The 23279-nt window shown below is 46.3% G+C and overlaps 1 protein-coding gene across 1 annotated transcript in view; it reads right to left on the bottom strand.

Moving 5' to 3' along the window:
- LOC131468358 (ERC protein 2-like) overlaps positions 1 to 23279 on the bottom strand; it is a 194558-nt gene that overhangs the window by 90763 nt on the left and 80516 nt on the right. Inside the window, exon 17 of the mRNA XM_058642483.1 lies at positions 19860 to 20020. Within this exon, the coding sequence (XP_058498466.1) occupies positions 19860 to 20020 (161 nt within the window). The remainder of the gene's footprint in view (positions 1 to 19859; positions 20021 to 23279) is intronic.

Here is a 23279-nt window from a genome sequence, read left to right on the forward strand (position 1 = left end):
CTGCTGCCGCTGCTGCCGCTGCTGCTGCTGCTGCTGCTGCTGCTGCTGATCCGTTGGCCTTGCATTGGCACCGCTCTTCAGAATTATAGCTTTCCTTGGAGTGCGGCCTTGTCGATTTCCCGTCAGCGTGTAAAGGACACCCGGGGTCACACTAACATTCACCCCACACTCCGTCAGCCAATCACAGTGATTTCCAATCACAGCCGCATGAGCTCAGCTGTTAAAAAAGCTGCGTATCTGGAAAACTACACAGAATGTGTTGTGTGTCTTTCCAGCTCAGAGCTCTGTTTCTGTCACAGAGCGAAACCTGAACCGTAACTAAATAACGAAGGATGGGGGGGGGGCGGGGGTGCGGGGGGGTTCGCTCTCTGTAAGCAAAACATGGTTTTAAAATGTAATTATGTCGTGTAAACGTTTTTCACAGTTACTATGACATGAATCCCTAAACAATGTGCTAAAGAATGTAATGGGAGAGATTGGGCCACGCTCTGCGCACCTGTCGCACTTTAGTGAAATATAATAAAGCCACAAAGTAAAAGTATTTGTACAGTAAATGTACTTCACTTACACTGAATGTTACTGTTTCACACATGTGAGGAGTCAGATTTGCAACGAGAGTAAATGATGACATGATGAACTCCTCATGTCGTCATGACGCTAAAGCGATTCAGCATTTTAAAGGACCAGTGTGTGGGATTTAGTGGCCTCTAGTGGGGAAGCTGCGTATTACAAACAACCATGTTTGTGGTACAACATGAAAGATTCCACTGAAGAAGACAAAGGAAGTAAAGAAAACGTTGCATCCATCCATCGCCCAGGGGCGTGGCAGGGCGGGGCCGGGAGGGGCGGGGCGGGCGTGTAAGAAGCTGACAAAAACAGCTGTCTGACAGTGATGTTGACGTAAAGTGATAGTCCAGGTTTTTCTGAAGTCTTGACACAGCGATAATCCCTTCAGACAACTGAACTCACTCTGCCACACCAACGTCCACGGAGAACATCAGTGTCACTACTTCATACGACCACAGTTCAGAGAACTTCAGAATGATCCCTTTAAAGACCGGACCACTTCCCAAACCATGACAGTCGTCATCATCACCGTCTTCTCCTGATTTCTGCCAGAAACACGAGCGCTGAAAAACAATAACGCTGTTTCGTTTCAGGAAAATACCTTTGACCAAACGTCACGGGGAAACAGATCAGACGCGTGGGAATGTACATTTTTTGGAGACTGTTGCTCTTTCTCTCTCTCACACACACACACACACACACACACACACACACACACACACACACACAGATCAGCGGGGTGAGGGTGCTGATTAGAGGAGCTGGATCCAGGTCTGGACAGGTCTGCTGTATATTTAAACAGATCAGTGAGGATCATGTGATCAAAGAGTGACATGATTACTACTTGGCCTTTTGATTAATTAAAACACACACACACACACACACACACACACACACACACACACACACACCACAAATACGTGTGTGAGCACATTCACACACACTCAGATAAATGAAAAGAGAGCAATTTGAACCATAATAGACAGTGAGCTACACACACACACACACACAGGGAGCTCTATAATCTGTGTAATTTGTACGTTGAGTCGTTTGGCTGCATGTGCTTGTTCAGCGCTCGCCGTGAATTCCCGATAGAGACGCAGACGTGCGCTTGTAAAGTCTGCTCGTGAATGAGCGTCCGCGTCAAAGCCCTCACACGTCTGTCACGCTGGAATTTCTGGTTCAGAGAAAGTGTGCGTTTATAAAATCTTTTACGAGAGCATGAACATTTCAGGCTCCAGTTGTGTTACACCACTGTGTGTGTGTGTGTGTGTGTGTGTGTGTGTGTGTAAACGCCTGGTAATCAACGCAGGGGGAAAAAGGATGATTGCTCTTACATGGGTCACTAACATCTATTATATGTTCTATAGATAAGGAAGCTCGCTCCCACTCATTCACACAACTGCCAGTAAATGTATATCTATGTATATATATATATATATATATGTGTATATACATACTGTACATACTGTACATACAGTCTGCTTTGTTCTGCCAACAGGAAACTGAAGTTCACTGTCCCACACCAAAGTCCAGAGAGAGAATCAGTGATGCAGAGGAGCAGCAGCTCCTGTGTCGTTTTCTCTGTGGACTTTGGTGTGGGAGAGTGAGTGGTTTACAAAAGTCAGAAAATGTTGACTAACATATTCTTAAGCTAGTGTATGTATGTATTAGCCTTGCTTCCATTTTCACACACTGATTCTCAGACACGGCGCAGTACTGTCCCTTTAATGCCTGCAACATGTACACACACACACACAGACACACACACACACACAGTTACACTTACATACAGCACTGTGTGCTCCAGGTATTACTAATGTTGTGGGGACCGAAATTTGTGTTATACACTCACATTACAAGGACTTGTCTTCCTTATGGGGACAAAAACAAGTTTGAGGTCAGGGTTAGGTTAAGGTTAGGCTGAGGTCAGAGGTCAGGGTTAGGTTTGGCTGAGGTCAGAGCTCGGGGTTAGGTTTGGCTGAGGGCAGAGGTCAGGGTTAGGTTTGGCTGAGGTCAAAGGTCAGGGTTAGGTTAAGGTTAGTCTGAGGTCAGGGTTAGGTTCGGCTGAGGTCAAAGGTCAGGGTTAGGATCGGCTGAGGTTAGAGGTCATGGTTAGGTTAAGGTTTAGGCAGTGTGAACCCTGACTGCAGCATTCAGAGTGGTGTTCCTGCGTCTGAAGACATTTCTGGAAATGATGCGTTTTTAAGATAAAAGAGAGAAAAGTGTGAAAGAACGAAGTTTCTGTGTCTGATAAACAAAGATCGCAGCGCCATTGTTACTCAGTGTTTGCCTGAGGTGTTGTGTTACTGAGGTCCTCAACACCACACAACAGCCCTGTGTGTGTGTGTGTGTGTGTGTGTGTGTGTGTGTGTGCGCGCTCTGGCAGTGTCTCCCCTGTGACTGGTTATATTGGACATGCTCAAACAAAGCTAAACACACAACAGGAGCCGCAAGCAATTAGAGCTGCCATGAAGCATAACTGCTCCACGAACAATCTGTGTGTGTGTGTGTGTGTGTGTGTGTGTGTGTGTGTGTGTGTGTGTGTGCGTGTGTGTGTGTGTGTGTGTGTGTGTGTGTGTGTGTGGTCACCATGTCAGTGAGAACCTCAGTGGGCACAAACATCACTGACTTGGTTTAAAGGTTTGATCAGTTTTCACTCTGATCTCTGCTCACACTTTATATAAATATCTTCTCAAAAGTCCCAAACTGTCCCTTTAAGTCACTTTTGCACACAGCAGATAATAAATAAGATACAGAGCAGCAGCAGTGACTGCAGCAGCAGCAGTGACAGCAGCAGTGACAGCAGCAGCAGCAGTGACTGCAGCAGCAGCAGTGACAGCAGCAGTGACAGCAGCAGCAGCAGCAGCAGTAGTGACAGCAACAGCAGCAGCAGCAGCAGCAGTGACAGCAGCAGCAGCAGCAGCAGTGACAGCAGCAGCAGCAGCAGCAGCAGCAGTGAGTGGTGTGTAGCCTGAGCAGAGGCTGATATCTGTGTGACTGAGTCCTGCAGTGCAAACCCAGCACAGATGTGTTTTAAATCAATCCAAGAAAAAAGAGTAAACTCAGTCTGAGTCGACCTCGTTCTTCTCCTGCTCTCACATAACTCTGCTTCTCTCTCGTCTCTTTTGCCTTTCGTCACTGAGCATAAGGTAGAGACTGTGTCTCTGTCTCAGTGTCTCTGTGTCTCTCTGTGTCTTTGTCTCTGTGTGTCTCTGTCTCTGTGTGTGTGTCTGTGTGTCTCTGTCTGTGTGTGTGTGTGTAGAGGGTGGCACCACATCTGTAACAGTTGTGTAAAGCTAATGTCTGCCATGTGGCCAGAAAACAGATTCCTGAATTCTTCTTCATGTCTTCACTCAAAGCACCTTAAACTGGCTTTATTTATTCATTCATTCATTTATTTATTTATTAATTTATTCATTCATTCATTCATTTATTCATTCATTCATTTATTTATTCAGTTATTTATTTTTTTATTTTTTTATTTATTCATTCATTCATTGATTTATTGATTGATTGATTGATTGATTGATTTCTTCATTTATTGATTTATTTATTTATTTATTCATTTATTGATTGATTGATTGATTGATTGATCGATTGATTGATTGATTTATCCATTTATGGATTGATTGATTGATTGATTGAGGTGTCAGTGTCGTCTCAGGTGATGAAAGCAGGCTGAGTGAAGTGCAGACGCAGAGAAAACAGAAAACAAAAGCTTTAACAAAAGCTCAAGCAGACAACGACAGTGTGTTTTCCACTCTTGACGTTAAGCAGCTTTTTCTGACACAGATTTTATCTCGGATAAAACCCCAGGAGCTGCTGCTCACTGCTGCCTCGTGTGGTCACTTTGTGTCACTGTGTCACAGTGAAGGTTCTCAAACACTGAAGTGACAAAATGAGACATTTGAACTTAGTTGTTGTTGTTATTATTATTATTATTATTGCTCCTGTAAAGTAATAAGCACACACACATGTTCACATTGATGAGACCATTATTTTCAAACTCCAAATGTTTCACAGAAATAATAATAAGAATATGTCACTCAATAATTTGAGTGGTAAATAATAAGTAGTGTGGTCTTGGAATCCTCGTGATCCTCTAACAATGTTTGTCAATAAAACGTTTGAAGGATATTTTACATAGCAGTTCAAAGTGGGATTAAAGGGGTTAACATTTGATTTAGAAAACCCCGGCAGAGCTCCGAGACCAGGATGTGGGGACCTTGACCTCACAGGTTTAAGACCTGGTTTTAAGGTTAGGGTTAGGCACTAAGTTGTGAAGGTTCAGGGGCTAAGGAGGACATTATGTCTGTGATGTGTCCTCACTAAGATATAAAAACAAGTGTGTGTGTGTGTGTGTGCACACTTGCTCATCACTTTGTGAGCATGTCAGATGACTGCATACCTCACTGTGTTTGTCCTGTACACACACACACACACACACACACACACACAGACACACATGTTCTTTATGGGCTGGCTAATGGAGGCGAGCTCTTCCTGCCTCTGTGATGTGGTTCACTGTTGTTTGATGTGCGCAGGAATCCTGCAGGAGATTCACCCCGAGCTGATGTTATCACATAAAAGCCCTCACCATGGAACAAGAAGACACTCCACTCTCTTCTTTATTTCTTTTTTAACTTAATAGAGATCCATGAGGCCACATGCACACACACACACACACACACACGCACACACACACACGCACACCATTTCTCTAATTCAATGGAGTGTGTAACCCAAGGCCAAACACACACATTTGATTTCAGTCAGTGCTGAACCCGTAGACCTGTGGCTGGAATGGATCACAGACATGTCAGTGTGTGTGTGTGTGTGTGTGTGTGTTTAATATATTTTTGTTATTTCTGTTTTGATTCCACCACTAAACGATATCACGTGTGAAGTCTGTATATTTAAGACGTACACATTTAAGTGCACCTGCTCAGTCTCTGCGGGTTGGAATTAATGTGTGTGTGTGTGTGTGTACTTGTATTTATATCTTTGTGAGGTCCAAAAAACATAAAAACTATTTGGGGGAACATTTTTATCTGGGTCCCACGACTTTAAAGGGCTTTACAAGGTTAAGACCTGGTTTTAGGGTTAGGTTAAGGTTAAAGTAAGCGGCGGTTAGGGTTAGACTTATCTGTAATCTGGATCAGATCCAGATGAAAGTCAGTGGAATGTTGGAGTTCCTCATCGATCAGATGCATGAACGTTTCGCTGATCATGAGATTATGGAACTTTCTGAAAATCTGATCAGTGTTTGTGACGTCATCAGTGAGTCGATTCTTCCCTGAACTGAATTACAAAAACAATCCAGACTGATCCGTCACAAACAAAAACACAAGCGTGCAGATAAACCCACAGGAAGTTGTTTAATAAATGGAGGCAAAATTAAAAAAAATGAAATTCTACTGCTCACAACAACCGGGCGATGAGCAGTTTGACAGAATAGAGACGTCTTGTCTCCGCCCGCCCCTGCTCTGCTGCTGTTTACACACAAACGCTCCCTCTGACAGGCCTGACAGTTTCGCCTGTATTCAAGTGAGGAAAACTAATTCAAAAAGTCGACGAGGAAATCTCTTCTCAAAGGGAAACGCAGTCACAGTTTAGATCATAAAATCGACGCCCAACTATTTAAATCATTGACTTTTGTGAATTTGTTTGTAGAAGAGAGAGAGAGAGAAAACCAGGTGGTCTGTGGTTTGTGGGCAGGATCGTCTGACATGTTATTCACCAAACCAGTCACTGAATAAACGAGAAAATCATGTCCAGATTAATCACTGATGAAAATAATCATCAGCTGCAGTCGCGGCGGCCGTAGATGACGCCGTTTCCCCGCTCGTCGCCGTGGGCGTGGTCTCAATGTCGCTCGTTAAAAGGACACATCAGCATATTCCAGCGATCCTCTGATCCCCGACTTAAACGACTCCAGACATAAACACTCACGTCGCTCACATGGAGTGAGTCACGAATGCCCACACTGAGCATTGTCTGTGCTCGCTGCTGCTGTTTGTGTTTGTGTAGCGGTGAGCGGTCCTGTTCTCTGCGCAGTCCGCGCGCCCACATGAAGGCTCGCCGCCGTCTCACTGAGGCCCACTTTAAAGACGAGGGCCTCGCGCAGATTAAACTGCGGTCGCACTTATGAATAGATGTGACGCTCGCGTTTCATTCTCCTGCTTTGCTTCTCTCTTCACTGCCGTCTGCTTTGCTTTGTCTTGGACGTCAACTACGATATTGTAAAAATAAGACAACACTTTTATTGCGCAGTCATGAAAGTTTACAGCGTCTGTGGTGCATGAGAGTTGTAATTTCTGTCCACAAACAAATAAGACAAATGTCGTTTTTGGTTTTATGAGATTTTTGGATTCCTGGTGGTGAGTGAAACTCCAGTGACCTCTTTTTTTTTTCCTCTCTCTTCTCAATTTTCTTTATTTTTAGGGACCGAGTGTTGACCCGAGCGAGGACACAATGAAAACTGTTTCTTCTTCTTCTTCAGAAATATTAAAAACTCACTTATGGACAGAAAGATTGTTCAGAAAGTTAGGACTAGAACCAAAATAACCAGGCGTATAACCAGAGTAAAATAGTACAGTCTGGTCTGGGTGGAGCTACACCGACTCCACCCACAACAACAAAAAAACGTCAGTCCCTTGCGTCTGGTGTTTCTCGGGCCCAGCCCACACTCCGCCTACCAAGCAAGCCACTCCCAGGGTTTTACCATTCCATTCCAAACCGAACCATGATGGGAACACGGCATAAGTCATGGGTGTGGCAAAATGCATTGACCACGCCCCTTAACCTAAAGCCACAGTCATGTCCAAACGTGCGGCTTAAGCTTCATTCAGACAGGATTAGATTCTCGTGTGTGCCACGGATTTTCAAGGATGTAGGAAGTTAGGTTTGCACTCGGTGCAAAATCTCGTGTTTTCGGTATAAGAAGTATATTAATATGTAAAATGACTCCCATCCATATAGAACTTAAATCTCTTTGTACTTTAATAAACTTCTCATGGACATTTGATATCTCGTTCGTAAAATCTCAAAGATAATCTGACAAACGTTAGATATTTAAGATTGTTTTAATGATTACAATAATTATAAGAGCCTTGCCAGATGTTGGCGTGGAAATGGACAGCGACTCCAAGCCTGTGTCAACTGTCGCTCCTAAACTCAGTATCCAATCAGCAGGCAGCTTCATAAGCCCCGCCCATGGTCAGAATCACAAAGAACAAGTTTAGAGCACAAACACAAAAGAGGCGGAGCAAGCGGAATTCTGATCATTGCAAAGAAAAAGTGTATTTTTGTTGAGCGATTAAATCGACAACAATTTGTTTGCAAGTTCTGTATTTTTTTATTTTATGGCTCTTAAAAAATGCTGTTTGATAATCTAATCTAATCTAATTCCACAGCCAAATAATCTCAATAACACGTAAAATAACACAACGGTGAGACGCAGATTAAACAGAGATTATCACTTCAAATTGTCCCACACTCCAGACATCTGAACAACAGTACTCTGCTAAAGTCACAGCACCACCTAGTGGAGACGGGAAATCGCATGTTTCCACCTTTGATATACGAGTCGCTCTGTTTTAAACGAGGGCGCGAGGGGCCCGCGCTGCGCTGCCTGCAACCCGAGTCTTTTTATTCTCTTTCCATCCTTCATCTTTCATTTCCTCTCCCTCCGCTGTTCCTCTCATTCCTTCTTCTCCAGCACTAAACTCTGAATACCCACCGGCCCCCGAGAGAGCAGTCATGTTTCCAATATGTCTCCATTTAGCAGAGACCAAATGAACAAGAGCGGGGGCCAAAACAAGAGCAGGGGAAAATCATCACATCGCCACTGGCACAAGCTGCTTATCTTTCACTGCGCTTCACACACACACACACACACACACACACAGATATTCATGTATGCACATGTTGTTCTTTGCACACAAACACACATCAGCGAGTACTGAACACACTCTCATCAAAACTCGCTTGGGCTGTTTCCTGCCACTGCCGAGAAGTACATAATGATAATTACAGTTTGGGTCGACATCCCTGAATTAACCAGATTAGACACACACACACACACACACACACACACACACAGCAGATCCAGAAGTGCCAGGGGGGCTCATTGCTGTGGTGAATGCTGACTTGACGTGCAGCAGCAGCAGCAGCAGCACCAGTAGCAGCAGCAGCAGCAGCAGCAGCAGCAGCACCAGTAGCAGCAGCAGCAGCAGCAGCAGCAGCAGCAGCAACAGCAGCAGCAGCGGCAACAGCAACATCAGCAGCAGCGGCGGCAACATCAGCAGCAGCAGCAGCAGCAGAAGTGTTGAAGCAGCCCTGGTGCTGGGAAGTGGTCCACTCCACTATTGTTCTCGATTAAAACCTCCTGGGAACCGAGAAGGTTCTATAAAAGTCCATGAAACACCCGCGGAGTCCGAGCTCTCGCTCAAGTCTTTAAGTAACAGCACCTCACTGTGATCGGTGGGAACTGGGAGAGAATGTGTAGGAGGTAAAAGTGCAGAGAAAGTCCTTAACACATTTAAGAGGGTTCTGATGAGCAGCAGCTGACTGAGTCTATGATATCTTAACAATAGTTGTAGTACTTTGTCTTCTCCTATAAATGTCCATAGAGAAAATGAGCAATTTAAGCTCCCAGAACACAGGAGCCGCTGCTCTACTGCTGCCTCGTTCAGTACGTCAGTGTCACAGAGGTCAATCTGATCAAAGCATTTCAAATGCAGAAATGACAAAATAACACAATGACAACTTGATGATGGAAGCAGCAGAGTGAGTGGTTTACAGATAAAGTTATAGATTAGGTCAATATACTATATATATATCTATATATAGATGAATTCATAGCTCCTCCTCCTTTGGGGGGCGGAGTCATCATCTCACTGTGGTGACGTGGTTTTCTCTGCGCCACAAACACACACTGACTTGTAAAGCAGTAGTTTTGGGTGTAAGTGAATCATTAGAATCATTAGAATCATTAGAATCATTAGTTCAGATGAGTTGACAGAATGGTTCAGTCACTGAAGTGAAAAAGCAGTGACCGTGGTGACGATGGTGCTGCCTCTGAATCCACTCATTTGCTAAATGTTGCAGATGAACACGTGTTTATTTAACACTGATCTACAGTGTTGTTGTTGCTTTGACGTGGCGCTCATGACTCTTCGGTGACGAAGGCTCAGCTGAACCTCGTCAGAACAGGAAGTAAAAAAAAACAACCCAGGTTCTATCACTGATGGAGAAGAAGAAAAATATGAGCTCAGGTGTGTGTGTGTGTGTGTGTGTGTGTTTGTGTGTGTGTGTGAACCACGGAGGCTCAGAGGTGTTTACAGTGTGTGAATAGATGCCAGTAAGTCCCACTGACTCACTCGTGTGGGTAAACCAGCGTTTCATGTGCCCACAGTGGTAAAGCATGAGGGCATTTCACCAAGCCACTGTTTTCATGATCTGTTTTATAACTCCACATAATACACACTGCTGCTGCTGCTGCTGCTGATGATCACGGTCTTTAACCCTTTCTTCCATCTGTCTCTGCTACTGTCTGTCTGTCTGTCTGTTGCTATGTCCACCAAGGAAGTTCATGTTTTCATCTGTAAGTGTGTGGCTTGTAAATATATATCATGTCAAAACTCATCATAATTTGGTTTGTGTATGTGGGATCAGACACATTTCATCCCGATATAATCCAGATTATGGGTTTGGCAGCCAATTTAAAGTCAGATGTGTATATCTCAGCAACATCATTTTGTCACGTTTATGTAAGACGGTAATAGTGTTTAAGCCTTATTGTACTTCATTATTATTAATAACTAAGTTTGTTTTTTGGCCACTTTTTCTTACTAAACAAAAACAACTAAAGCACAGGTGTCGTCAGAATATCTGCCTGAAAATCTTAACTGACTGACAGTAAACGCCTCTTTGATTGACCCTCTCCACTTCCCCTCATTCCACCGCTGACCCTGAAGGCAGCTCTGCCCCCCCCCCCCCCCCCACACACACACACACACACACACACACAGAACTTCCAATCAATTAGTCCCGAGATTTATAGAAGCGGGTGAACTCGGGGGGGTGTTAGTCTCCTCAGGGCCAATCAGATTAGGCTTTCAAGACTTCAACACCAGCCAAATGACACTAATTAGCTGTGTGTGTGTTTGTGTGTGTGAGACAGGGCTATAGTGCACCTCCTTCCTCAGGACCATTTCCTCTGATAGTAATTATTAGGTATGTGTGATAAATTCCAGACGCTCTCTCTCCTCCAAACGTCCACAGATAGGAAAAAGACAAAGAGAGGGAGGTACTAATGCCCACAGGATGTTAGTCCACAGTCCAGGTTTTGTGAAGTGTGCTTGTAGGAAGCAGTGACGAGTCCATCGTCACTGACCACTGCGCCACCGTGTGCATCCCCTTAAGCACAGTCCAGGGAGGCCCACATACTTAACAAGAGGCTCATCTCATAAAATATACAGCAGTTTAAAAAAATAACTTTAGTTTGACTTCATGTCAGTGACACAAATGTACCACACGAGGCAGCAGGAGAGCAGCAGCTTCAGTGTCCCTGCCAGATAAAAATCATCATTTTATCTCTGGGGTTTGGTGCAGGACAGAGAGATTCATAGACCTAACATGACGTGGATCAGGTGTCAGATCTTCATCTTTTTTTCTGCTGAACGTATATTTTCTCCTAATCGAACCTAACTTGTAAGAAAAAGACGGTTTTACTGACTTTGACTGTTGTTAGTGTCTCAAAACGTCTTCAGTCACAGACAAAAACCCACATTAAGCTAACAATAGTGTCCTGGTGATAAGCGGTGAGTATCTCTCCGGCGAGCGGCGAGTGTCTCTCCTTCGAGCGGCGAGTATCCCTGCGAGCATCTCTCCGCAAGCGGCAGTACCTCTGCTGCGAGCGGCGAGTACCTCTGCTGCGAGCGGCAAGTATCTCTGCGAGTATCTCTGCTGCGAGCGGCGAGTACCTCTGCTGCGAGCGGCGAGTACCTCTGCTGCGAGCGGCGAGTACCTCTGCTGCGAGCGGCGAGTATCTCTGCGAGTATCTCTGCTGCGAGCGGCGAGTATCTCTGCGAGTATCTCTGCTGCGAGCGGCGAGTATCCCTGCTGCTAGCTGCGAGTAGCTCTGCTGCGAGCGGCAAGTATCTCTGCGAGTATCTCTGCTGCGAGCAACGAGTATCTCTGCGAGTATCTCTGCTGCAAACGGCGAGAATCTCTGCTGCGAGCGGCGAAAATATCTGCTGTGAGCAGCGAGTATCTCTGCGAGTATCTCTGCTGCGAGCGGCGAGTATCTCTGCTGCGAGCGGCGAGTATCTCTGCTGCTAGCTGCGAGTATCTCTGCTGCGAGCGGCGAGTATCTCTGCGAGTATCTCTGCGAGTGGCGAGTATCTCTCCTGCGAGCGGCGAGTATCTCTGCTGCGAGCGGCGAGTATCTCTGCTGCTAGCTGCGAGTATCTCTGCTGCTAGCGGCGAGTATCTCTGCTGCGAGCAGCGAGTATCTCTGCGAGTATCTCTCCTGCGAGCGGCGAGTATCTCTCCTGCGAGCGGCGAGTATCTCTCCTGCGAGCGGCGAGTATCTCTCCTGCGAGCGGCGAGTATCTCTGCGAGTATCTCTCCTGTGAGCGGCGAGTATCTCTGCTGCGAGCAGCGAGTATCTCTGCGAGTATCTCTCCTGCGCGCGGCGAGTATCTCTCCTGCGAGCGGCGAGTATCTCTCCTGCGAGCGGCGAGTATCTCTCCTGCGAGCGGCGAGTATCTCTGCGAGTATCTCTCCTGCGAGCGGCGAGTATCTCTGCGAGTATCTCTCCTGTGAGCGGCGAGTATCTCTGCTGCGAGCAGCGAGTATCTCTGCGAGTATCTCTCCTGCGCGCGGCGAGTATCTCTCCTGCGAGCGGCGAGTATCTCTCCTGCGAGCGGCGAGTATCTCTCCTGCGAGCGGCGAGTATCTCTGCGAGTATCTCTCCTGTGAGCGGCGAGTATCTCTGCTGCGAGCAGCGAGTATCTCTGCGAGTATCTCTCCTGCGAGCGGCGAGTATCTCTCCTGCGAGCGGCGAGTATCTCTCCTGCGAGCGGCGAGTATCTCTGCGAGTATCTCTCCTGTGAGCGGCGAGTATCTCTGCTGCGAGCAGCGAGTATCTCTGCGAGTATCTCTCCTGCGCGCGGCGAGTATCTCTCCTGCGAGCGGCGAGTATCTCTCCTGCGAGCGGCGAGTATCTCTCCTGCGAGCGGCGAGTATCTCTCCTGCGAGCGGCGAGTATCTCTGCGAGTATCTCTCCTGTGAGCGGCGAGTATCTCTGCTGCGAGCAGCGAGTATCTCTGCGAGTATCTCTCCTGCGAGTGGCGAGTATCTCTCCTGCGAGCGGCGAGTATGTCTCCTGTGAGCGGCGAGTATCTCTGCGAGTATCTATCCTGCGAGTGGCGAGTATCTCTGCTGCGAGTGTGCATCTGTCAGGTTTCATACTGTCACACTGTAACGGTTCAGATGCAGTGGGTGGGCCGCCAACTGCCAAAAATCACAACGTGTACGTGAGCGCCAAAAAATTAATAAGTGGCGATAAAAGTGACCATAATTGATGCGAGAAGAGCCAAACGCTGAGTGAAGTGAGTTCAAAACGTGACCAGTCCAAGACAATAACATGAAATTTTATTTTTAAGTCACTGAAAACGGAATCAGACGAGTTTTTGGCTTTAACTTGTCATTACAATGGTAAAAACAAATGATCGCACAGTGTAATGGTGAAAGGAAAATGACACCATCCATGTTTATAGGGATCTCATATACAGTAAGACTGTTATTCTACTGAGACGCAGTGAGGGATTTACGACACAGAGGAACCAAAACCACAACAATAAAGAGAGAAGCATCCACAGGCATTTATCAGTGCGGTCTGACAAAAACTCAACTCAACCTCACAAGAGAAAAGATGATCATTCTGCTGCCTTTAACTCTCGTCTTTACCAAAGTGAACTAATGTGGACAGAAAGCATGAAACTCTGGGACAAACACGTGTTTGTTGATTATCTTTCTTCAGTTTAAACGTCTGCGGTTCCGTTTCTCAAAAACAACACGTTCCGTCAAAGTTTTACAAACTAAACAAACTTCCCTGAATTCCATGTCTTTGAGCTCTGAAACTGAATTTGAATGACGTCATTAGAAACTGAACGTATTGGTCTGAAAGTGTGTCGTATGATGTAGTATTAAACTAAAGAAAATGTTTTTTTCAGTTAAAATAAAGTGGTAATATTATGAGAATAAAGTCATAATTATTATTCAAGCTTTTCTCCAGGTTTCTGAATTCTTCCCATACCATTCTTTTCCCTTCACAGTTTCATTGTGAGAATAATTGCAGGTCTGACAGCTCCTGGCACTTAGCTGAGGAATACTTAAGGTAATTAAAAGTATATTTTTATGGTCATTTTCCAAAACAAACCCTGAGTCAAACACAGCAGCAGAAAGTCACTGGAACTCATGGCTAAGTGGAAGGGAATCTGGCTTCGAACCAAAAGAGTTGTCAGTTTGGATCGGGGATAGGTCTAAGCCTGGAGAGCCTCACCGTTGTTTCACATACCCACTGTTAGTCCTAAGAAGAGTCCAGAACAGTAGAGGTTAGATTCAGATGAGCATGACAGGGAGACCAAAGTGGAACTGAAGTTCCTGCAGGAGACAGGTGAGCTACACCTGTGCCTCTTCTGCCATATTTATTGATCTTCTGTTGTCTCTAATTCCCTCTCCATTGTCTCCTCCTTCTTCTTCGGTGTTGTTTTCATGTTAGAACCACTTTCACTGCAGCCTGATCTCTGATTGACTGATGTAGTCACAGACTAAGATCAGATTTCCAGTCGGCTAAACGCTCAGATGCTTCAACGCATCTGAGGCATGTTGGCAAACCTCTCTCACAGCATCTCTGAAGGTTCCCACAGCCAACACTGATGTGGAGCTCGTGCCATCTGTGGACGTTTGTCTGCGGGTTGCTGGAGACTCCTCGGTCAAACGGAGCTGAAATTTATGAAACATGAACTAGACGTGAGCCAATCATGCCATAATCAATCCAACAACGACCTCAGCACTCCATTCATGCAGTTCATGTTGTTCAGATCCAGGTAAAGTCTGACACTATACTGTGTTTATAAAGAGCTGCTGCTGCTAAACTACACTTTAGACGTTCACCCATTAACACCCATTCACTCAAGTCATTACAGAGCTCCCCCTACAGTTTGGGAGTACATGTTTGTACGACACCATCCATCGTCTACCTCTTTAAAAACTGACTCCCTCCCTTCACCTCTCCTGACCATGTGCGCTTGTTTTTTAACGAAGCCTAACACAATCCGTGTAGCCATGTCCATGTCCACCTCCACGTCCATGTCCATGTCCACCTCCATGTCCACCTCTGTGCCGCTGAGCCACCGTACTGTACTGACCACGAGGATTTCCATGAGTTGAAGCTCCTTATTGACAAAGAACGAAAAAACCTCAAAGGAGACGGCGGAGAGGGCGGAGCCTGCCAAGGCCCTGACACAATAACACACCTACAGGCACGGCGGCCGACACACATGTGGAAGGTAAACACGCGTGTCAGAGGCCACGGGAGCACAGACAGATATGATGAATGGCTCCAGGTTCCCACGAGGCGACGCACACACAAACCTGCTCGCACGCTGATGTGTGGTCGGCCCCGCCTCCTCACCGCAGCACAGAGAATCCCATTCACACACGGCACTGAGCCGCCGTGTCATTACCAATCACAACAATGGCACTGTAACACCATACGTGTGTGTGTGCGCGCTAAGTTCTAGCATATGATCGTAGCTGCACATGAGACTTTTCTCCACATGTGAATGTGTGTGTGTGTGTGTGTGCGGCTCATGCTCCTCAGAGAGAGATCACTGAATGGGGACATGACCTTGCCAGAGCTGCTGGCCTCTCTGTGTGTTTCGTCAGTGTAACCATGGCGACGGCGCTCTGCAGACAGCACGTCTACGTTGGGGATTTGGAAGTCATGATGTCACGACTGCTCTAAGCTTCGTGACGCCACGCTGCGCCGCTGTAACTGGCCCTCGCTAGGTGGAGCCGAAGACGTTTCCATCATGGAGAGCAGCTCGTGAGGTGTTTCTCCTCCTGATCCACAGCCGTCCTGAAGGTCTTTCTCCAGCCTCTACTGTGGACTTGGTGGCTTAACTTTTAAAGAGGAAAACCTCTACACATTCCCCCGGCTCTACTTGACTCGATTTGGGTATCAGGCCTCGCCGTGGATGGGGTCTCCATAGCTGTGATGTCAGTTTCCTCTGGACCTTCTCGTCAGCACAGGAACGTCGTGATTTAGTCCAGATTTGTCATTCACATATAAAAAATAAAGGTCTGGGTCACAGGACTCTCCTCCTTTGATCCAGAACTTTTTCTTGCTGTGACTATAGCTCTGAGACAGGGGAGGTTCTGGAGAACGTCCTGAGATCTTGACTTTTGGGTCCTCACATGCAGTACCAGCAAGAAGTCTCTGCACTTTAAATTTAGCAAACTTTATCTCTCATCACTCACACATCAGTCAGTGAATACTGGATCCAGAACCTGAGATGATCAGAACTTTGCTCTCTCTCTGGATCTTTACTGTTTTTGCGTCTCACGCCACAACATACATCTTCACCTTTTATGCAAACATCTGGCCAAGAGACGAGGAGTCTGACATATTTCCTGGTTTATTCGCTGACGTCTATGAATTTGAACAGTGTTGCATGATGGGATTGCTACTGTAGCTCTGTCTGTCCTGTTAGTCTCCAGATGTCTGCTAACCAGACTCTACTCCCACCTGTACACCCTCTTCATCTTCTCCCTGTTGTTCCCTCCACCTGCACTCCCTCCATCATTCGCTCCCTCTCTAACTCCCTCCCTTGCTTCATCCATCACCTTCTTCATCAATCCCGCTCGCTCTCCTTCACCCGCGTTCCCTCCCCGACTCTCTGCGACGGCTTCTCTCGTCTCTGCCGTGTATAAAATAAACGAATGTGAGCATAATTTCCTCTCCATCTCTCAAAGTGTCAGGCCACCGCCGCTCGACCCCCGGAGGCTTCCACTTCTCGCTTAAAAGCCGCCGCTACCTTTTCTTAACTCTGCAATCGCTTTCCATCACTTCAGTGTAAACAGAGATAATGTCTGAGATGTTCAGACTGTGGAAACATCTCAATGACCGCCTGTTCACAACGTCCAAACACATCATCTCTCTATTGTGCACCTACACTCACTGACCCTGGACTCGTGCAATGACTCGCTCCTCTGGAGGCCATCTGTCTCTCCCGGTGTGTGTGTGTGTGTGTGTGTGTGTGAAGAGTGTACAGTATGGAGGAAACTCAATCTGGTGTGGTGTGACGGAGCAAAACCTGGAATGTTCCTTATTCATCAAACATTTGGCTCTGTATTTGAAAAGGTAAATATGAAATTCCCTCCCTCACAGACACACACTCACACACACACACTATTATAACAAGGATGCATGAATATTAGGGCTGTAATACTTAAAGATGAATGCAATAAAAATCTACAATCTACAACAGATTCTCTGATGTTTTCATGTTTCTTTGCTTCATATAACAAAAGTCTTCGTTCTGAGGTTTAGGAAAGAATCAAATCAAATCATTTTTTTAATTGATGCTGGGAAAGCCGAGCTCTTATTGTCTAACAGTGTTGAAAAACTCTCTCTCACACACACACACACACACACGCACACACACACAGAGAGAGAGCTCCACAGTTCACTGGGGAACGTGCCTCACATGGTTTCCTTCAGCTGGTTTTCTTGACAAATGCCACATTACAGCGTGGAGAGGGAGAGACTTGGCCCGCGATCAAGCTTCTCTCATGATTTCTAAGATTTGAAATACTTCAGTTTGTGTAGCACCCCCCCCCACTCCCCTCCTCTCCATCCTCACCTCCCTCCCTCCCTCCCTCCCTCTCATTCTCTCGCTCCGTCTCGTTTCTCCGTGCGATCGTTCCTGTTTAGTTTCCCTGTGCTAACGTGGAACGTGGTTCTGTGCTGTGGGAATATGACACTGAAGGAAAAATGACTGCATGTCTGCAGACATGTGTGTGTGTGTGTGTGTGTGTTCTTGTATGTGAGGCTTTGTGAGGACCAAAATGCAACTATTCCACTCCAACATGAGGCCTTTTGTCACACAGTGATATGACGACTGTGTTGAAATGATAGTCATGATTTGACTTGCAGACTTGCAGTGACTTTGCACAGAAACGCAGTCACTGCACGATAAACACTTGTTTCTGGTCGTCTGTGACCTGTCCCGCCCATGAAGCGGGTGAGAGCAGCGTGAGTGACTCCTGCTGCAGCCAATCACAGCCCAGCTCCACGCCGCATGTGTCACATAACGAACATAGATGAGACTGTGGTGAGTTTTATCATCATTTACACAGTTCCAGGGCCGTAGTAAAATTAAAATGGACCGCATCCGGCCCCCAGCCCACAAGTTGAATGCGCCTGGTATAAACCATACAGAGTGAGGACATTTTGGCCTTGCATCTTTAAAAGACCTTTGGAGAGTTAAGACCTGGTTTTTGGGTGAGGTATTCAGCTGTGATGGTTAACGCTAGGGTAAGAAAATGCATGATGTCTATGAGGGTCCTCACTATGACTGAAGCACAAACGTGTGTGTGTGTGTGTGTCTTGCGTAGATGTCGAGTCTCACAAAGCTCCGCCCCCAACAACAATTCTACAGTCCTTTAATCCTCATCACCAGTGACCCCAAACCCCAGCCTTCGACCTCTCCACACACACATGCCCCTTCCATTAGCTCCTACCAGCATCGACACAAAGGCAAAGAATGCGAAACAACTTTGTTGCTCTTTATGTCAACCAACCATCACACACACACACACACACACACACACAGACAATGTCATCACTATCATCCACATGTCACATGACCCCGTCAGTGATTTCACATACATGTAGATGTTTGTCTGGATCATATTTAACACATTTCCTCTGCTAAACATCACTGCGGAAATTGGAACAGACAGGGAGATGGTTTGGATCATATGAGCGGGTATATTGTGTGTGTGTGTGGTTGTTGTTATGATGCATGTGTTTTATGGAACATACAGAGTGAATAAAGAGCACATTTTATGTTTGGTTTGTGTTTATTTATTTATGGAACATCTTATGTTCAAAGTATAAAAAGGTGTGTGTTCCATATTATAATATAGACTGGTTTACTAAAGGTATCGACCAAGCTTTATTTTTTCATCCAAACGACGTGTTTGATGTATTTAATATTTAGTTGATACATTGTTTTTATTAAAAATACAGTATTTACCTGCACTGCAGTGCAAACATAAAATATAGACTAGAGAAAGACAAGTATACACAAGAAGAGCTGTTCTACTCATACATGAATACCAAACACCTGCCAAATAATGACCTGTTATCCATATCCATGGACAGACTGACTGCCAAATAATGAGCTATTCTATAAACCACCAAGACATTGACTAACAAATAATGAGCTATTTTACATATCTTCCATGAGACTGATTATTGCCAAATAATGAGCTGTTGTATTAATCCATGAACAGACTGACTGCCAAATAATGAGCCAAATCTATAGTTATGTGTAGTGAGCCTGGAGAGGTGGAGGTCTGCACTGGAATGTTATTAGGAGATAGACAGACAGAATACCAGTGTGTGAATGACAGTGAGACAGGTGATACAGTGAAGGTGTGAGGAGCACAGGAAGAGACAGACCTGGTGTCAGAGAGGTGAAGCAGAGAGTACAGTCATATAAGTCAATGTTACAGTGTGTGTGTGTGTGTGTGTGTGTGTGTTTTTAATAGTCTTCTCTTTTGTTCTTCACTGAGTGAATGACATTAAAAGCATCTTCCTGCGACACATGACGACCAGATCTGTGGCTTCATGCTCCTTCAATCAGACACACATGTAGCTGCTCTGCTCACACACACACACACACGTGCATTAAAAACCAGGCGGCGGTGGACATGAGCAGATCCAGCATCAGAGCACACCTCAGCACCTGAACGACATCCACATGTGAACGAGTGAGGGGATGAACGAGTTAACGTCGTGTCACAGAGAGGTTTGTGCTACTGCTGAGGAAGTGATGACGTTCCTGATCAAATACACAATACATCAATAAACTCCACAACTCTTTTATCTCTCCACAGTTTAGAGAGAGAAATGGACTGATGATGGACAGACGGACAGACTGAGGACAGACAGAGAGACATTAGCTATCCTGACAGACACTTACTTCATCTCCAGTATCTCTCCCAGCTGTTGCCGTCTCTCCTGGCGCATGTTGCTCAGGTGTCCGTCTCGCTCGCGCAGGGACTGCTGAGTGGACGTCAGACGCAGTTTGGTGGCGTCCAGCTCGTGTCGCGTCTTCTCCAGCGCCCCCATCAGGTCCTCCAGCTGTTCAGGGTCAGATACATCACACACACACACACACACACACACACACGCGGGTTAAACCTGAGTGAAAACATACCCAGCCTGCTCACACACACACGGCCCTGTCGCCATATGTGAGAGGTGTTGACGAAATCATACTAAATCTGATATGAACGTTTGATTTCACACTTTTGCAGGACCACTCTCTGTCACACACACACACACATATGGAAATGGTACAGTCCTCATTTCTTAAGGTGTGTGTGTGTGTGTGTGTGTGTGTGAGGGAGAAGCCTATAATTGAGGTGAGACGACATGAAAACGCCAACATCTACAGACCCTTGAGCAGGAAGTGTGACTCTACTTCAGAGCAGGTGAGAAAAATGCTCGACCACTCAATGACGTCTCCTCCTCTCTCTCTCACTCACACACACACACACACACACACACACACACACACACACACACGCCCCGCAGGTCTGTGTGTCCAACCTGGGCGTGTGATAGACAGGAAGTGACCTCGGGGCGTCATTATCCCAGGGCAGGAAGTGTCTAATTGTCTAACAACAAGAACTTCACAACAGGCTCCAGCAGCAGGCGGGAGAGTTCAGACGACGTAAACAGACCACAACGTGATCGTACGACAGAAGAAAAGCTCATATTCTGCAAATTCTTGGATGTGAAGGAAACGAAGGGAATGAAAGTAAAGAGGCAGAGAATAAAAAGAGAGAGAGGAGTATAATGGGAAAGCCCACCATGGGGTAAGACATGAAAAAAGAAGGGGCCTCTTTTATGAAGGGGCCAAATCGTTCACACATTTTCAGGACACTTTCCATCTCCGCTGGTTTTCTAGGTGTGTTCCACAGATGTCAGATAATGTGCTGCTCATGAATATCACATATGGAAGACGAGAAGAAGAAAAGATGTTGGGAGCGGAGGGAAAGTGATAACTTCCAGTCGTAACTTCACAGAAAGTTTGGAATTCTTCGTGATCCTGAGAGCGTCCAGCAGCCGACGTTCCCGGTATCGTGGAGATGTCCAGCTGTCCAACATCACGCCATCGTCCTCATGTTTGATGTCTTAACAGAACGCAATCTTTTCATCTCACACACACACACACACACACACACATCCATCAACCGCCGCTGGCCTCATTCTCCGGTTAACTCCACCACCCAGGCTCGCCCGCGCTTCACAATCACATCATTAAGAAGGAATACAATGAATTTTAGTGAAATTAGGGACCTAATCAGCTTAGCCGCCAGCCTGTGCGTGATAATTTAGCTCAACTTCAAGGCAAAGCCCCCCCAACCAGGCTAAGACTCGCTAAGACTGACCCAAAGCCCTTTTTAGTTGCTAAGCTGATTGGGGGCTCAGAGGTAACGGGGAAAACCAAATCCCTCTTGTCCATTTGCGTTTTTGTTGCTGGTTCAAAGGCCTGGTTCAAACGCTGGAGAGAGAATGTGGAGACAAAGACGGAGACAAAGACGGAGACAGAGTGAGGAGATGATTAGGGGAGGCGGCTAAGGAATGACAATGCAAAGACAGCAGGAATTATGCCAGGAGATAGTCAAGACAGGGAGGGTGTGAAGAAGAGTGACCCCGGGCATTACCCATGCTCCATCTCAGCACGTCAGGCTGACTCTCAGCACATTACACATCATGAGACTGATTACTCTCAAGGGCAAGAAGGGTGAGAATGTGAGTCTGAACCAGTGCCAGGGTCAGGTGACGTCTCAGAAGAACCCGTCCTCCTCTCTTTTACCTGCTGGCACCAATTACGTGGAGTGAAGACTGTGAAAGTCGCTGATGTAATGTTGGCTCACGGAGGCGCGGCACGCTGACAGCACCTACCAGCGAGCGTCAGCCGCTCCGCAGCGACTGTAACTCTACTCCGGCTCAGGTCGCCAGGATGACTGCGCTCTCCTGTGCCGGCTCTGGACTGGACTTCAAAGGGAAGTAACCTGACGAGTACTGTTGGGGTCAGTGAGTGTTAAAGTATCACAGGTTGGGGAAGGATTCCCCTGATTGGCTGCACATGGGTAAAGCTGAGTCACGCACCTCTGTACACGAACACTATGTTGACAGACATCAATAAACCTGACTTTGGGACTGTGATGGACACAGTGTCCATGATAACAATACTGGTCAGGACACAGAGAGCCTTCAGTCCAGGGTCAAACGAGTGCATGGACTCAGACTAATGAGGCTTTTCCATTCTACAGTTGTAGCATGACTCAGCTCAGTGATAGAACCTGGTGTGTTCTTGTGACCCGACACCAAACTCCAGGACGAGTCACGCAGCCGAGTCGTGCTAGAACCAAATGTTGTGTTTCTTACTCCTAACGTCAAACACTCACTCATCGTCTACCACTTTATCCTCTACATGAGGGTCGCCGGTGCCAATCCCAGCTGACGTCGGGAGAAAGGCGGCGTCACACTGTGGACAGGTCGCCAGTCCATCACAAGGACACACGGAGACAAACAATCAGCCACTTTACCTCATCCCCAAATCTGAATGCACACACGGGGAGAACATGGTTCTGACCAGGTCACAGACCCTGAGTGCTAACCACTTATCAACCGTGTGGCCCCTAACATCAAACGTAACTCTCTGGGAAAAGGAGGCAAACTTGTTTTGGTCGAGTTTTTTGGTGAAAATCACAGACACTTCAAATGTGTGTGTGTTTGTGTGTGTGTGTGTGTGTGTGTGTGTGTCCATGTCCATCACTAATGTTGTGGTGACCTAAAGCTGTTTACAAAGTCACATTATGGGGACTTGTCTTCCTTGTGGGGACAAAAATCAAGTCCCCGCAATGTAAATGACTACATTTTAAGGTGAAGATATGTTTTAAGGTTAGGGTTAGGGTAAGTCTCCAGGAAATGAATGTAAGTCAATGCAATGTCCCCTCAAGTCATGAATGTCGTACGTGTGTGTGTGTGTGTGTGTGAGCGGTTCAACATAAACAGAATGCTTTAAATAGACGAGAAGTTCATGCCTTTGTTTTGTTCTGTTGAAGACGGAGAGAAAAAGCAGTTCAAGCTAAAGCTGCTCTGAGTGACGTTCGTGTTCCTCCCTCCGCCCCTTCATGAATGCATGTGGTGAGGGGGCGGAGCCTTCACTCACAAACAAACAGCGGAGTGTTTGTACGAGTGGCAGCCATCTTGGAATCCCAGGTCAGGGGTCGGTGAGGTTACTCTGTGACTTTCAACAGGAACTTGGAAAATCCGACTTCCAACTACAACTGGAACACATCCAAACTTCTGACACTGGGAAAGT

The sequence above is a fragment of the Solea solea genome, chromosome 11 (assembly GCF_958295425.1).
Source record: "Solea solea chromosome 11, fSolSol10.1, whole genome shotgun sequence".
NCBI lineage: Eukaryota > Metazoa > Chordata > Actinopteri > Pleuronectiformes > Soleidae > Solea > Solea solea.